Source organism: Anas acuta, chromosome 7 (assembly GCF_963932015.1).
Source record: "Anas acuta chromosome 7, bAnaAcu1.1, whole genome shotgun sequence".
NCBI lineage: Eukaryota > Metazoa > Chordata > Aves > Anseriformes > Anatidae > Anas > Anas acuta.
In genome coordinates, this window is record NC_088985.1 from 36,865,125 (window position 1) to 36,880,109 (window position 14,985).

A 14,985-nucleotide genomic window follows, 5' to 3' on the forward strand; every position below is an offset into this window, starting at 1 on the left:
AAGAGGGAGCTCAGGATTCTCCATCTCAGGGTTCTCTCTCTCCGGAGGTGCGTGCTGCCTCGAGGGAGGAGAGGGGTTCACCCTGCCCTTCCCCTGTGCTGCCTGTCCCGCTGGCTTCTAAATGAGGGAAATCTTACTGCAGGAAGATGGGATGGATTCTAAGGAATTGGCACAGGACTGGTGTCAGAGAAAAATAAATTGTTTTTATGCTTACCTTCGTCCCTCCTGCAATGTAAGACTTGCCTGCCACATTTTGTTGGCTGGGAAGAGACTGATATTTTCTCTGTCTCTTCATCCAGAGCATTTGTTCTCCTCTCCTGTAGCAATTGCAGCTTGGTGTATTACCTACAGCTCAGAGGATAATCAGGTGGCTTCTTCATTTAACTGTACTGCTGCTACAAACAGCTGCACAAATCACCTGGCAGGGGATGCTGTGCAATGACATGGTCTGTGCCGCAGCCCAAGAGGGAGTTGTCAATTGCTTTGCAATTTCCTCCATCTTACCGGTCCATGGACTCCAAACCCAAGTCTCAGCGTGTTCAGGGATGTCGTGGCATTCCAAGTCCTGTATGAATCCTTAGCTAAAACAGAGTTGCTAATGTTTAAGGAGTTATCATTTTGCATGAAGCCTTGCTTGGGATTGAATTTGCAAGTGGGATTCTGGGGGAGTTTGCAATGCGATGTGGACAGGGGCTGTAAAGGGTTGGTGCTGAGCATCGGGCTCATCTGCTCATTTCCATTAGCGCTGAAATTATAGGCTGTTCTGGTAAGTGCATGGAAAACTGCTATTAAAGCTACTGCTCAAAAATGGGTCAGAATAACAGTTATTACTCGAGTAAAACACCCACTGACTTCCAGGGAGTTTAACCTGAAGAAATACTGCTGGATTAAGTCCAGAGAGAGTTACTTGCTTCTAAGGATAGAATTTGGCCCTACAACCCTTCAGCAATCTGAAGGGAACTGCATTTAAAACTGTGTTAAACTACAGATCAGAAACAGCTCCCATTAATTGGGTTTTAGCATAGGTTGGCCGCTTCGTGTGAACCCATCTGAGCATCATACATATTTTTAAAAAAAGATACCGATACATTTTTCACCTAAGTGATCCAGGAACACAGTACATTTATAAATTATAGTTGTGTTTATATTTTATATTGCATATAAATACAAACACACATAAAAGCATTATAAAAGCACTCCCTTAGCCCATATTTCTGCACTTGCCATGCCTGCTCAGCAAGGAGAATATCGTGACCTGTGGAAGAGCAAGAGACAACACCTGCACAGTATCATCAAGTGCTCTGGTGTACTCTGATGGTTTTCATGTGGATTGCCTAATATTTATGTATCAGTGTTTTTAGTTGTTTACTCATGCAATCGTATCTGCAGAGCAATATTCAGAAAATAGTAGGAGAGACGGTACAGGGCTTCCTCTGGGTCTCAAATGGGTGCTGCAGGGTCTGGTGCAAGGACTTGAGTTCAGCAAAAATGCAGCTTAGAGGGGGAATTGGTTTTAACTGGAGTTATCATCACTGCTGCATACTTCTGGTCAGTAGTTTTGAATACTTGATAGCATTTGCTTGAACGGTTGCTAGTTCTGTAGTGAAAATGCATTGCAGTTGAGCTTAAGTTATCTACAGATGAATGCAGAATGAGTGTAGGATGTTTTCTGTAACAGGGAAAAAATGCAACGCTTTCAAGAAATACCACTCCTTTACTTGTGCCACTCACACGTGCTAGAAACAGAACCTCCAGTAATTTTTGTGATGCGTGGCATAGAGGTATGCTGGCGAGGAATAATATAAATAAATAAAAGATACATTATAGATAAGAACTTGTGGCTGCGGTCACAGCGTGCTGCCGCTGTGCCCCGCAGTGGGTGGCACGGAGCAGCCGCCTCCTGTGCAGCTGGGGAATCAGCAGAGATCCGTCTCGTCCTCACCTGCAGTCCTGTGTTGTCGGGTATGACGATAGGGATGTGATACATATCAGGTATAAATGTTAATTTAGCTGGTTAAATGCAATCATAAATAGGAAAGGATGTAGAGAACTATTGCATGAGTCATCTGTGTGATGCGATCGGGTGGTGGTGGCACGGGAAAGGATCGGTGTGGTAGTTACCAGGTACAAACATCTGTTTGTTTGGGAGAGGTAGGAAGAGACCCTAGCTGGAGAAATATGCAGTTAGAAATTAGAAAGCTACTAGTCAGAGCTCAGGAGGTGAATATCAAAAGTAGACGTGCAGGCCTTGTGTGTCTGTGCTCAGTAGCTGGCCAAGGTAGAGGGGGGGTGCTGAAATCCAGCAGATTTATCCACCAGGGTACATGCACCTGCAGTGTTTGGTGGACAAAGACATCTGCAAGCTAACCAAAATTTCAGACAGAATCAGTGAACGTTTGAGGTGTATCGTCTGCACCAAGGGTGTCAAAGGTTGGCCGTGGAATGACAGGGAAGGGCCGCTGGAGCGGTGGGAGATGCTACGTGTAAAGGTACAATGGGTGTGCTGATTTGATTCTGCAAGTAATTTTATTTTTTAAATTGTTTTTAAAAAATTAGGCTGATGCTTTTGATGCAGGAGACTTCCTTTAAATCTATGTTTTGTAAATGGAGTTGCCATGTTTTTAACTGAGGAATTTCTGTCTAACTGTGGCTGTCCAGAACAGAGGTGCTCGCTGGCCTTGGACTAGCTAGAGGTAGAATTCAGGTGAATACTGCTTTAATCTCTCCATTATTTACCTATTTAAATTAAATATTCTTTTGTTATAACATTTCCTCTTTTTTTTTTTTTTTAATAAACAGAGTTTTTACTGTAAAGTTGATGGTGAATTTTATAAATTCAGAACAGTGTACTTTAATTAGATTATCTTTGCATCTTCATTCATAAAAATCAGAAAAATGCAAAATGGCCAACATCTTTGCTCTGATTCGGCTGTCTAAGTAGTCATAAACTATTATTTTCAGTTAGGCATGTTCTGTCTCTATACTCTATCAGTATCATGCATGACAATGGCAGCAATAAAAGTTCATAGTCTCTTTTCTCAAATGATTTTGCCAAAATGTTTGCAGCACCCCTGGTTTTAAGCAGTCTTTTTTTTTTTTTTCCCCATTGTAATAATATGTATGGACTATTTTATAGTATATTACCAGGCCATCTAAACTATATTTCTAGTAATCCCTTAATAGCAACTAATAATTGCTTTTTATTATTGTTATTACAGGGTACCACTGGTCAGGGACTTGCAGCCATTGTAAAAGAAAAGAAAAGCATTTCATTATCTGTCTCATAGCAAGAGCAAAATATACTTAAACAGTTAAAAACTTAGACAAGCATTTATCATTTTACATTCTGCTTGCTATTTTAGTCTAGGTTAGGATAGCAGTGATTGTTAGTTATCAAATTACTTTTTAGGTGACATACTTAATATGGGTTGAAAAGCCTAGTTATGTGTGAGGAGTTTCAAAATTACTAAAAATTAACACTCGTGCTTGCGTTAACTCTTTATAACATTGCTTGTTGTCAGCAAAAGTTCTTCAGTTTTAATGCAGCTCTGCTCTTCTATGCCCCAAGACCTTACGTTTTCTTGAGTGGAAAAAAAAAAAAAAAAAAAAGAATATTTTTGAAGTATTATGCTTGATATTTTTACCAATAGTAATAATGGTGAAAATGGATAAGCATAAGGACAAAAAAAGTTGTCTACGTACTAACCAAGTCAGGCTACAGAAAAAAATGGTGCGAAGCGGGTGAGTATTGTTTGTTTCTTTGCATTTGCAAAAATCCTTGGAAAAAAAGTATAGGAAAGTATATTAAAAAAATCATAATAGCAATAATAATTTAAAAATAACTATAATAAATAGTATTCCCAGTATTCATTATTAAGGATAAGGAAAGAAAATGACTGATCTTTATTCTCTCTTAGTCAAAGGGATTAAAAATAAGGCAAAATCAGACTGTGCATCTTCTGAATATCTCTTGCTCTGAGAATTATGAAAGGAGAGGCCGAGGGATACGGCAGTGATGGACCCTTCCTGCCCGGTGCTGCCTGCGGCACCCAGGCTGTCTGCTCCCGTCACCCGTCCCTCGCTGACGCGATAACTGCTCTGGAAGTGTCTGACTGGGTTGTAGTGAGCCGCTGCACTGCCACGCACTAATTGCCACCTTCAATTACTCTGCTAAGAAGTTATGATACAGCCAGTGTTAAAGTAAACTCGATTTTCACTCTGTTATCCTCACGGACGTAGCGTGTTTATTTGGAGAATTAAGGTCTGGCAGGCTGCTGTGACTGACCTCTGAAGCCACCAGGCACTCGCGGCAGGCCCGGTGCCAGTCCCTCCTTTCAGCGGCTTGTATCCAACCTGTAAATGCTGCTTTCAGGTCAGCGTGGCTCGATGATGCATTGTTGGGCCACGTACACCACTTGGCAGGACTGACACTAAGGGACAGTGATGAGGATTTTGTAGTGGCGACATCCCAGAAGTTCACCACAGAGCGTCTGAAACAAAACCAGAGCGTGACGGGTCTTGGCCGCCCGATCCTTTGGTCTGCCGGTGCCCCTGACAGAGGTGTTATTTGCAGCTCCTGCTTCCACCAGAAATTTGGGAAGTGTACATCTTGATGTAAAGCCTGACAAGTTCCTGAAATGAGAAATAGCATCCAGTGTTGAGCATCACACATGGGTTTTGGCTGAAGGGTGGTCGAGAGCCAGTAGCCTGAGGAGAAGATCCTTGCAGGCCGCATGTGCGGTGTGCACTGTATGGGGGTAGGAGACCACGTCTGGCTTTCTGAGGGACTTAATTTGGTCTCTGCTCTGCCACTCGAGTTACACAGTCATCCCGAACTCACGGATGTGTCAGGTGTTCCCAGGCAGAGCGCGCGTGTTAATTTTTATGTGCGGATTTTACAGCATTTTCTAATGATACTTAGCAGCATAAAAATGTTGGCACGCGTTGGAAATTGGTGAAAGTTCAGCCATCTAATTTGGGCAGGTTGTGCTTACAGGCACTAACACTTGCAGACAGTTTAATAACAGTATTTGGCAGTGTCTCTTAGAGCTGCTTAAACTAATTAATGCATTTGCTCCCTACAGGACGAAATTGAGCTTTCAGATACTTTTATAAAATGATGTGCATGATCGCTAAATATTTCATTATTTTGAACTATAACTTCTAGTGTTTTATGTCGCTGCAGATACAGTATATATTCTCTCATGAAAAATGCACAGTGGCTCTGGAAGGAGATCTCTGTCCAATCTCTGTCCCTGCCTGTCGATGTGTAATTGTTTTATTATGCCGTATTTTAGCCTGTTAAAAGGCACTCGATAGCTTGGCTGCAGCTCGGCGTGGTGACGACGCGTGGTGCTCCCGGGGGCTCTGGTGCTGCTCTGTCTTGCCGTGAGGCTCGCATGGCTGCTCCTTCCTCCTCGGCATTTTGGGTTGCTGTGGGTCCCTGCACCACTGCTGGCACGGCCAGAGGACGAAAGGGACCAAGGGGACCAGGGCTTGGGCTGTGGCAGCGTGCTCTCTGCGCATCATGTGCCTAGGAGAGGGCACCAGGCAGTGACTGCCCGAAACCCGAGTGCTCAGGTTAGAGCTGATCTTGCTGGCTTGAAGAGGGGTTACACAAACAAGAAGTCGCGGCTTGGTTTGAAAGAAACCTTTCTGAAGAAATCACAGTAAACAAAATCTGTTTGCCTAAGGAAACCCTCCTAGCAATCAGCTAGTAACACAACTGCTTGTGCTAATGAACCCAAAGCTGTTAATGTGGTTTCTTCAGTTAAATTGATTCATGAATTTTGAAGAGAACATTATCTAATGAATTTTCTTTGAATAGAAAGCAATTAAAAGGACAAATCAGTCTGATTAACCCCAAAGTCACCCTACTGCCACAAATGGTGTACAGTTTGAAATTATATCATAAAAAACTAGAGCAGATTTGCTATCTCTTTGCCCTCTACTAATCCATGTAAATTAATGAACAACAAAGTTAATTTCTTTGATGACCCTTTTCTCGTATCACCTGGATTATGCTGATGTTTAATTTGCTTAATGTTATAATAAAGACTAAACAGATTTTTTCAATGAAGTGATTATCATTCCCTTCAGTTAAGAAGTGATTTTTATTATTTAACACATACATAATGGTGTATGGGTTTCCTTTAAGAACAAAATCACATTTTGCTATGTAACATAATCAATGTCTTTTTTGACAGCTACAGAAAGAAAATGTTTTTAATCAGTTTGTTTCTTTGCCAAAGCAGCAGACTGAAACTCTCAACAGGGCAAGAGGGCCTTTTTAAAAATATATATGTATATATATATTTTATTTTTTTTGCCAACTCACTCATCTCAGTAAGTTATTCACTAGTTATTCACTAGATCTTCAAAGGTTTTTTGAGTCACTTGGAAGAGCAATAGGTGTCCAGCCCTGCTAAAATCTTAGAGTGGCTATTGGTTTTCCTTTTGTCAGATAATCCTGGGCTGAGAAGGTAAAACCCTGAAATGCAGAAGGAAGCTGATTCTAATGCATTTGCTTATTCATTATTTCAGCAATTGGAACACTTAGAAGCAATTTGCTGGTGAATTAAAATTAAAATAATGGAAGATACATTATTTTTTTTCAGAGCCCTGTGTCATTAAGGATGTGCTGTACATTCAAGGTCACAGCTAGTCCTTACATTCTGTAATGTCTGGAATGCTGAGCAGTAGCTTGGGGGTCTCAACTATAAAATGCAGTCAGCCAGGATAATACCGAGTCCGCTGGCTCTAGGGCTTCTTCTGCAGTGTGTCCCAGCTGAAGTTGGAAATTAGCTGGAGATGCGAGGGCTTTGTAAAATAGGTAGAGCCGGTTATTTCTTCCCTTTTTAATTTGACTCTATGCTAATTTATACTCTGCCAATTTAATGGAAAAACCACATTGTATGAGTTAACAGGATAATTGTACTTGAAGCAAATTAAAAATATAGGAAATCAAAGCCTTAAATCCTTTTTTATAGTGATCGGTTACTTGAAGTGCTCTTTCTAATAATCATGTATTTAAATATAGTAATATAGGATACAATAACGGGATGGTGTATTAGGGCTGTTTAAATTTAAATTAGAAAGTTGCTATTGAGACTGCTTTGCATTGGGTGTTTTGAGTATTTCATCTCGTGTTTTTCAGCCATGCACATGAACAGTACTCCTTGTTTTTGCAGATTCGTTCACCAAGCAGGTTTTGTGGACCCTGCTGAGAGATGTGAAGTTTGGAGAGGCCATCTCTTACCAGAAATTAGCGGACCTAGCGGGCAACAGCAGAGCTGCAAGAGCAGTGGGAGGAGCAATGAGGAGCAATCCTGTAAGTTCATGTCAACTTTCAAATAAAGTTGATGGAAGATGGTGGATTTAGAGAGCTTTCTGGGCTAAATGTCATTAGATTAAATTTATCTGCTATGAAAACTGGTCTACCATGAGTAATAAGGTCAGTAAGTGTTTTTAATCAGCAATAATGCACAACCCAGTTTAATGTGATTTATGCCCTACCGTTTATGGTGTTAGATTTGGAAAAGAAACATTACACTTCTTTTAATTCATCAGCCTCTACACATTTTGTTGTTTTCAAACTTTCTTACAGATTAGGCGAGGGAGATCTTTTATCCCTCAGTACTGACATCATTTGACAGGGTGTGAGTAGCTTTGGATGTGTTGCCAGAGAGGATGGAGTGCTGTTATGGATGTACTTCTGAAAGTGTGGATTTTAGTTCTTGTAGGTACACATTTGAATCAAATCCCTAATTTTTAACATTTTTTTTCCCATGCACTGCAAAATAGATGTAAGTGTCGTTTCTCCTTTAGATCAAGGTGAGCTGAATTTAAAGCAACTGGAAGGAGGAGTCCTCAAGGTTAGCCCCGTGGATTTTGGAAAAAATCAGTTTCAGTACTTGGTCACTTTGTCCATCTTCCCAATCATTATCTTTCCCTTTTAGTAGTCGGGGGCTAGATTTTCAGATGTTATTTATGCACCTGAAACATGCTGATTACTCTAAGTGAAGTTAGTGAGAATCAGTGCCACTGTGAGGGTCACATCTATGAGTTGGGCTGTGTTTGCCTGGATCCTGTCAGGGGAAGCTCTCCTGAATGAGAGTGTTTCTGGACAGGAGTCAGTATATCATCCACTGTGCAAGAGGCAGGAGGAGGGAGTTTGGTTCCCTAAAACCCCGGCGTTTGGGCTGTAAAGGCAGATGCAAGGTGCTGCGTGTGGCTGGCGCTGCCATGTCCAGCTGGCTTGTCACTGTGCAAAGGAGAGCAAAAGCCAGTGAAGAAAATGCCCCTATGTCTGGTTTTACACATTCCCTTGCTACTCGCCTTAAAAAAAATAAAAACTTCTGTTTCTATTAATATCATTGCAGCTTTTTTTGCCCATTCTTCAACATATTTTTCCTCATTACCACTTGCCCTTAGCAACGTGTCTTTCCATACCCAAATACCTCTCTTTTTCTCCTGTGTTGCACCTGCCATAATCTTTGACCTTCTGTGTTGTTTTTGCGTGCAGTTCTCCCAGTTTTTTCTGTAATAAGGCACATGTAAGACCACAGCGTGTAGTTGCAAGGTGGATTCAGAAACCTGTTTTCACAAGAGCTGGTGGCTGTCCATATAACAATAATAAGGGTTAGGGTTTTTCACAGTGCCATCACGAATTATCTTTATATTCCACTTCATTCATAAAATCGATCTGCATATCATGCATAGTCAGCCTGCATACTCTGACTCATAGGTCTGAAGGACCATGTAAAGATTTATATGGAAAATACGAGAAATGTAGTGAAAAGGTGCTCCCACTGAAGTACAAAAGGACTGTATTTGTGTTTGCATGTGGAATATGCGTGAAATTACAGATTAACTACAGGAGATGTCTAGCAATAAAAATGTGTTTTGGAATAGGCAGAGCTGTCATTACAGTACTGATTTTTTTATCATCAGCTTTCTATTATGAAATATTGGAGTAGTATTATATTAATAGAGCTCTTTTTTCCCCTAAAGCTATACATTACTATCTATAATACTATTAAAAATTCTGCTGTGGACAGAAACCACTGCAGTCATAGTATGGAGTGGGAAATAACAAAAATAAGATAGGACCTATTTAAAAAAAAATGCAGTAGCTTTGCTGTATATTTTCAGAACTATTTTCATCCTTCCTCACAGGGGAAAAAGCAGGAATTTTCACACCACAACCTGCTGTTACCGCTGCTTTGGATGCTGCTGCTCCACTGCAGCCTGAGGGCAAAGCAGGGTACATTTCTAGGCGATAGCAATTACATATCCTTTTGCACAACACTATATTGTTATTCTTTGAGAACTGTTTCCTGTAGGTTTGCATTGTATTGCCTTATCTTAATGTACACCATATTATATTGGAAAGCATTCCATCATATTAAAATAGTTTGTATTGTCAAGTACAATACAGGGTATTGACGGAACGGGGCTTTATGCTGCTTCTATGAACTGTCTCATATGAAAATCAGATATACACTTAAAATATCACAGTGTACTTCTTTATTGAGCTTGGAAGCTTAAACCCATTAGACATTATGCTAGTTTAAATGGCAGCGTGCTACATGTATCGAATTTTAGAATACCCATGAACATTGTACATGTTATAAACACACTTGAAGTCTGTTTATCAGATGAGATATTGGGCTTTAAATCTAACTAAACAGATCATTAAACTGAACACGTCATGAGAATTGCAGCATCATTAAAATATCAGCAAAGAATTTAGAGAACTGCAGTGTTAACAACTGCTATACCTGTAATAAGAGCTTCAAGGTATAAATACTGGGTTTGAGTAGCATTTGCCTCAAAATTGTTGCAGAAATGTGATGTTCTGTTAAGCAGAAGATCAGTAATTTCTTTTCACAGGAGAGAAGCTGAAACTTTGGTGAGTATTTTTGTTAATGATTGCTGCAGAAGCTATGCAAAATCATAAGTTGTTTGCACCTTGAGATTCTTCCCTGATTAAAGGACTAAATTATAAGCACGATGACTAAATTATAAATGTGATTTAATGAGGATAGTGCTATCAGTAAAAATGAGGGCTTGGAATAAAGCAGAGGTGTATGGCGAACCTGACATTGCACTGCTCCTCAAATATATTGACAAAATTGTGTATCTTACATTTTTCCAGAAAATACCAGAACATTTCTCCCTTCTACAAATCATGGGTTGGTGTTTAATTTTGGTAGTGTGCATTCTACAGGTTTCCCTTTGTAGTGGGGTTGCTTCACATAATTCATACAATGACCTTCAACTTTATGAGAAGGTGGAATAGGTGCCAGCAGCAGCTGAAAGATGCGACATCTTTGCCTCAATTTATGCCAAGGACATGGCGGGGATGGCTCACCTTTTGCAAGAAAAACTTCAAATAGTTTACTGCGGTTCAGATTGATTGCAAGGTCTGTGGTCCTCAAAGGGAACCCATAAAGTTCAATTAAAAATCTCATTAGACTAGTATAGGAGGATCAAAAAGAAATCACAGAGACTCATGGGAAATGGCGAATGTTGGGCTGATTAGTCCAAGGCCATCCTAAATGACTGTTCTGTGGCTTAAATAAGACGTCTTCAGCGGTCTGTTAACAGCAGTAATAGCTGCATACGTTTTTTTATATTCTGTCTGATTGCCGATGGCATTATTGTTTAGGCTGAAAGCGATCTGCGTGCCCAGGCGCTAAGTTCGATCTATCGAAAGTCGCGGGGATTATTCGGCCAAAATGTTTTAAACATTCGGGAGTGAAAAGAGTAATTGTGCATTTATGAGAAGACTGTGAAGTATGGATTTGAAATGTTGCGAACACATAAAACTACTTGTGCATTAATTCCTTAGGTGGCTGGCAATAAAGTTGAACCCATGCTGGTTCGCATTACAGTATTTGTTTCTGTAAGGGAATAGGGGGAGAAAAAGCAATAGGACACGAGCAAACTGAAAGATTATTTTTTGCTAAGTGTGATTCTTGTTGTATGTTATAACTTGATATTTCAGCTGTTTCCATTATGGCCTGGCTGATCTATTTTTGACAGTTTGGCAGTTTTCTGTAAGTCTCCAGTCCATCAGGCAGTATAATAGGACGCTCGGTTTTCCATTGCGTCAAATTGAAAACTCTTAACAAGCGGAGCACCGCGGCGGAGCGCCGCTCTGCTTCATCCTCAGACGGAATTTGCTAAATGCAGTTCAAAGGCAATCGATACCTTGTGCAGGGAGTTTTTTTCCCCACCTTTTTCTAAACAAACGCATTATTGAGGAGTTAGTTTATTCACAGATTGCCATGAGCGTTAATGACCGCCCGAGTCTTGTTCTGCCAGTCACCCAGATGGCTGTTGATAAAGATTTAGCATCATGTTCTGAGTGTCAGGGCTGTCAGTAGTGCTGAACCATTTGACCAGAAGAAAAAACGCACAGGGAGCTATTGATTACAGCTTCTCAGTGTCACTTGTTCACCAGGATTTAGGTATTGATGAGGCTGCGAGTGAAAACAAGCTCTTTCCCTTGTGGGCCTCTACCCAGAAGAACAAAAGCAAAGTTGGAGAAAATATTCAGCTGGTGCCCGAATCAGAGGGATTCCGCTATTGATTGAAGGGCCCCTTCATGTTATTTTTGTTGGAGACAAATCTATGGGTTTGGAAGTTTTATAGCATTTGAGATAGGGTCTGTGTAAGTGATGGATTCATGTATTAGATGAATTAGATTTCACAGCATGAAGATTTCAGTGGAGCTATAATATTATGAGCTGCTTGGTTATTGATAAAAATTACATTAAATGTGGCTGAGACATTAAAGCTCCAGACTAGGGTAGTACTCCCTCTAAAATGTCCTTAGGGCCCTAATAAATTTTAGCAGGTTTAATTATTTTAGTAGTCTGAAAGTTGTCACCACAATTAAGCCAAACCGAAGCAATGTTCAATATTTTTAAATTACGGAGCTGATAGAGCCTTTGTAATGCATTTTCTTTTTTATCCAACACTACGGAGAATGACGCATGAGCTTGGGCACATTTGGACAAACTTGGTATGAAATCCTTTATTTCGGGCGTGGAAGATGCTGTATTTATTTCATACCCTTCATCTCAGTGGCTGCATTTTCCAGCCACAGCCTTTCAGCTAGCAGTGAAGCGATGCTACTGCAGCTCTGCTAGCTCAACACCCTGCCCTAAAAGAGGTGGCTCAGGAGTTCCTCTGCGTGTTCTGTCCCGTGGCAGTGGCAAATCAGTGCTCCTTTGCAACGGGAGAGTATCCTGGCAGAGATCTGAGATTCTCTTTTTCTCCTGGAGACCCAAACCACCTGGGCTAAATTCCCCCTTCCACGTGTGGCATGATGCTGAGCAGCTGAGCCACACGTCCCTGAGGTTGGGATCCATCCTGCACCAACACGGGAAACCTGAGCCCCTTGGCACGTGCCAGCTCTCTGGCTGCTGGTGACCCTGCTCCACCTGAAAATAGATTATTTTTTTTTTCAGCTTGGGCACAGCTTCCATATTCTCACACAACCTAGCAGGAGAAGGTGCAGCTGGAAAAGTGTCAACTTATTTCCCTGACAAAATTCCCCTGCAAACGGACCCCTGGCCCGGGGTCTTTGCAGCCTCCAAGCAGTTGCAAGGAACTGGCTCACAAAGAGGGTTTGGCCCCTTGTCTGTAGCAAGATTTACATCTTGACTGCCAAAATACTCTGATTCATTTTTTCTATTGTTAAAGAATTGCAAATTAACCTTGGATATTTTTTACAGTGTATTACGGCTCGTTACTGCCTTGTCACTCAAGAAAATCTGCCAGCAGTAACTGGTGCGAGTGGCTTGTAAAGCCCGAGAAATCCCCAAACAAAAAAACACTTGCAAAACCAACAACTTTAAAGAAGTCATAAACCAAGCATGTGATGGCGATCTAGAGGAAAGATTTTATTGGTGCTCGCTGGAGTTGTCATGGATGCATAATTCACTTGTGGCATTGCCAACTCCAAATAAAGCAGCTATTTATAAGCATTTTTTATTAAACCTTGATTAACAATAAGCACCTATGTGTATTCCCTTGTAATGTGATAGCCTTTGGGCTGAGATTGAGATTTTAAATTTCAGCCATTGAAATTACTTAACCAAAACAAAAGAGCCCCCAAAAAAACAGTTTATGAAGGTCTGGCCCGTAGCTGTCCAGCTGCTTCGGGGTCTGGGTCTTCAACTCAAATATGAGCACAGCTGGAACTTTGCTGAAATAAATACGAAGTGTGGTAAAAACAAGTCAGTGTAAAGGATGTAATTTGCCTATGCATATGTGTATATAAATAAAAGTATGTATTTTTACCTAAAATATCCATTCTGTGGGAAAAAAAAAAAAAAAAACACTTTCTAGTAAGTTATTCTCACAGTTCTATCATTGCAATTGAATTATTCTGGAGGTACCAAAACAAAAACTGCATGATTAAAGATGATGTATTGCATTTTTTATGATGTGTACTTCAACTATCATAATCACCTGCAATAAAAAAAAAAAAAAGTGTTTATGTACTAGTCTACATTATCAGTCTATTATGTAACTTCTCGCATTGATTTTTCAGAATCCCTGACATTTGGCTATAAATGATACAAAGTAGAAGGCATGAGAAAAAGTTCTTAAATTGGTTAGGTGTGAATTAAATCTCTCCTGTTGTAGGTTTTAAAAATTCACAACCCATTTTGGATTGACTTGCTGCTAAATAATAAATAATGCCATGTTCTTATATGGAATTTTTCAGCGGTGCACGTCGAGGTGCTATAGAGAGAAGAGGAATTTGCTGAGGGAGCCGAGGCTCAGGAAGCTCGCTCGTGGAAGTGCTGTTCTCACGTTTTCAGTGATCCCTGTTCCAGAAATATGACCTCTCCTAATGATTGTTAATAATGGTCCTGAACCTCCGTGCTATCCTTGTGTGTGTTTTGAGGTGTCATTGGTCATAGGTGTCGCGTTGTTGTAAGCACAAGCTTGCTGCAAAAGCGTGCATGGCTGCATGTGCTGCATGCATCCTGAATGATCCTCCTTGCTTTTCCCCCATGAAACATCCCATCTGAACTAAGTGCTGCCTGCACACAAGCATCATCTTGCAGGAGTAGAGGCGCATGAGGGAGGGTGCCTCACATCCCTGGGCATATCACTGCCCTCAGGGGACGGGGGCTCGGTGCTGTGGCTCTGCAGTGTCCCCGGGGGCGATTCTGCTCCAAGTGCGTGCAGGGTCACAGTGCCCCTGCTGGGTGGGAAACAACTGCCAGCGCGCTTGAGAACATGGGCAACGTGACAATAATTCATCAAATTAACTCCAAGTCATTAGATAGGCATGGGCCGTCATCCTGTGGGTGCCCAGGCTGGGGTTTTTGCTGGGGCTCATTTCTCCCGACGCTGTTTCTTCCCTCCAAACCAGGTAGGTGGTCGGAGCACGGCATCACCATGGGGCAGTCGGTGCCAAGCACCCGCTCCTGTGGCACAGCAGTGCAGACAGAAGCGAGGCCCTGGTGCTGTCCGGCAGGCTGCCAGGGTGGGCTTTAACGTGGATATTTAAACCCCTGCCGCCACTAGCACAGTGGAAGGCGAACGCTGCTGCAGTAGTGGATTTATTGGGTGCAGCCCTTTTCCTCGCTGGTCTTCTCCAGCCACCGCTTTGTGTCACCCTCCGCTTCCTTTCTTATTTTTGTGTGTGTTGCAGATCCCGATTATAATACCGTGCCACAGGGTGATTCGCAGCAGCGGGCAGACCGGCAACTACGGAGGAGGGAACCTCATGAAAGAGTGGCTTTTGTCGCACGAGAAGCTCCAGAAAGAGAAGTTAGCATATTGATGCGGCTCAGCCACAGCTGCTCGACTGCCAAGGCACACAGCCGCGGATACTTGGCTTATAACAAGCTCTCAGAGCACCCAGCAGAATTCAGAAAAATGGTAAATATTTGAGTGACATATAAATATAATGCAACATCCGAAGTGAAATGTGTGGTGGCACCACTATAT

The 14,985-nt window shown here is 41.5% G+C and overlaps 1 protein-coding gene across 1 annotated transcript in view; it reads left to right on the top strand.

The window, feature by feature from the left end:
* The window catches only part of MGMT (O-6-methylguanine-DNA methyltransferase), a 154,386-nt gene that overhangs the window by 138,438 nt on the left and 963 nt on the right, over positions 1–14,985 (top strand). The window contains exons 5-7 of the mRNA XM_068689253.1: positions 7,191–7,330; positions 13,748–13,817; positions 14,687–14,916. Coding sequence (XP_068545354.1) covers positions 7,191–7,330; positions 13,748–13,817; positions 14,687–14,916 — 440 coding nt within the window. The remainder of the gene's footprint in view (positions 1–7,190; positions 7,331–13,747; positions 13,818–14,686; positions 14,917–14,985) is intronic.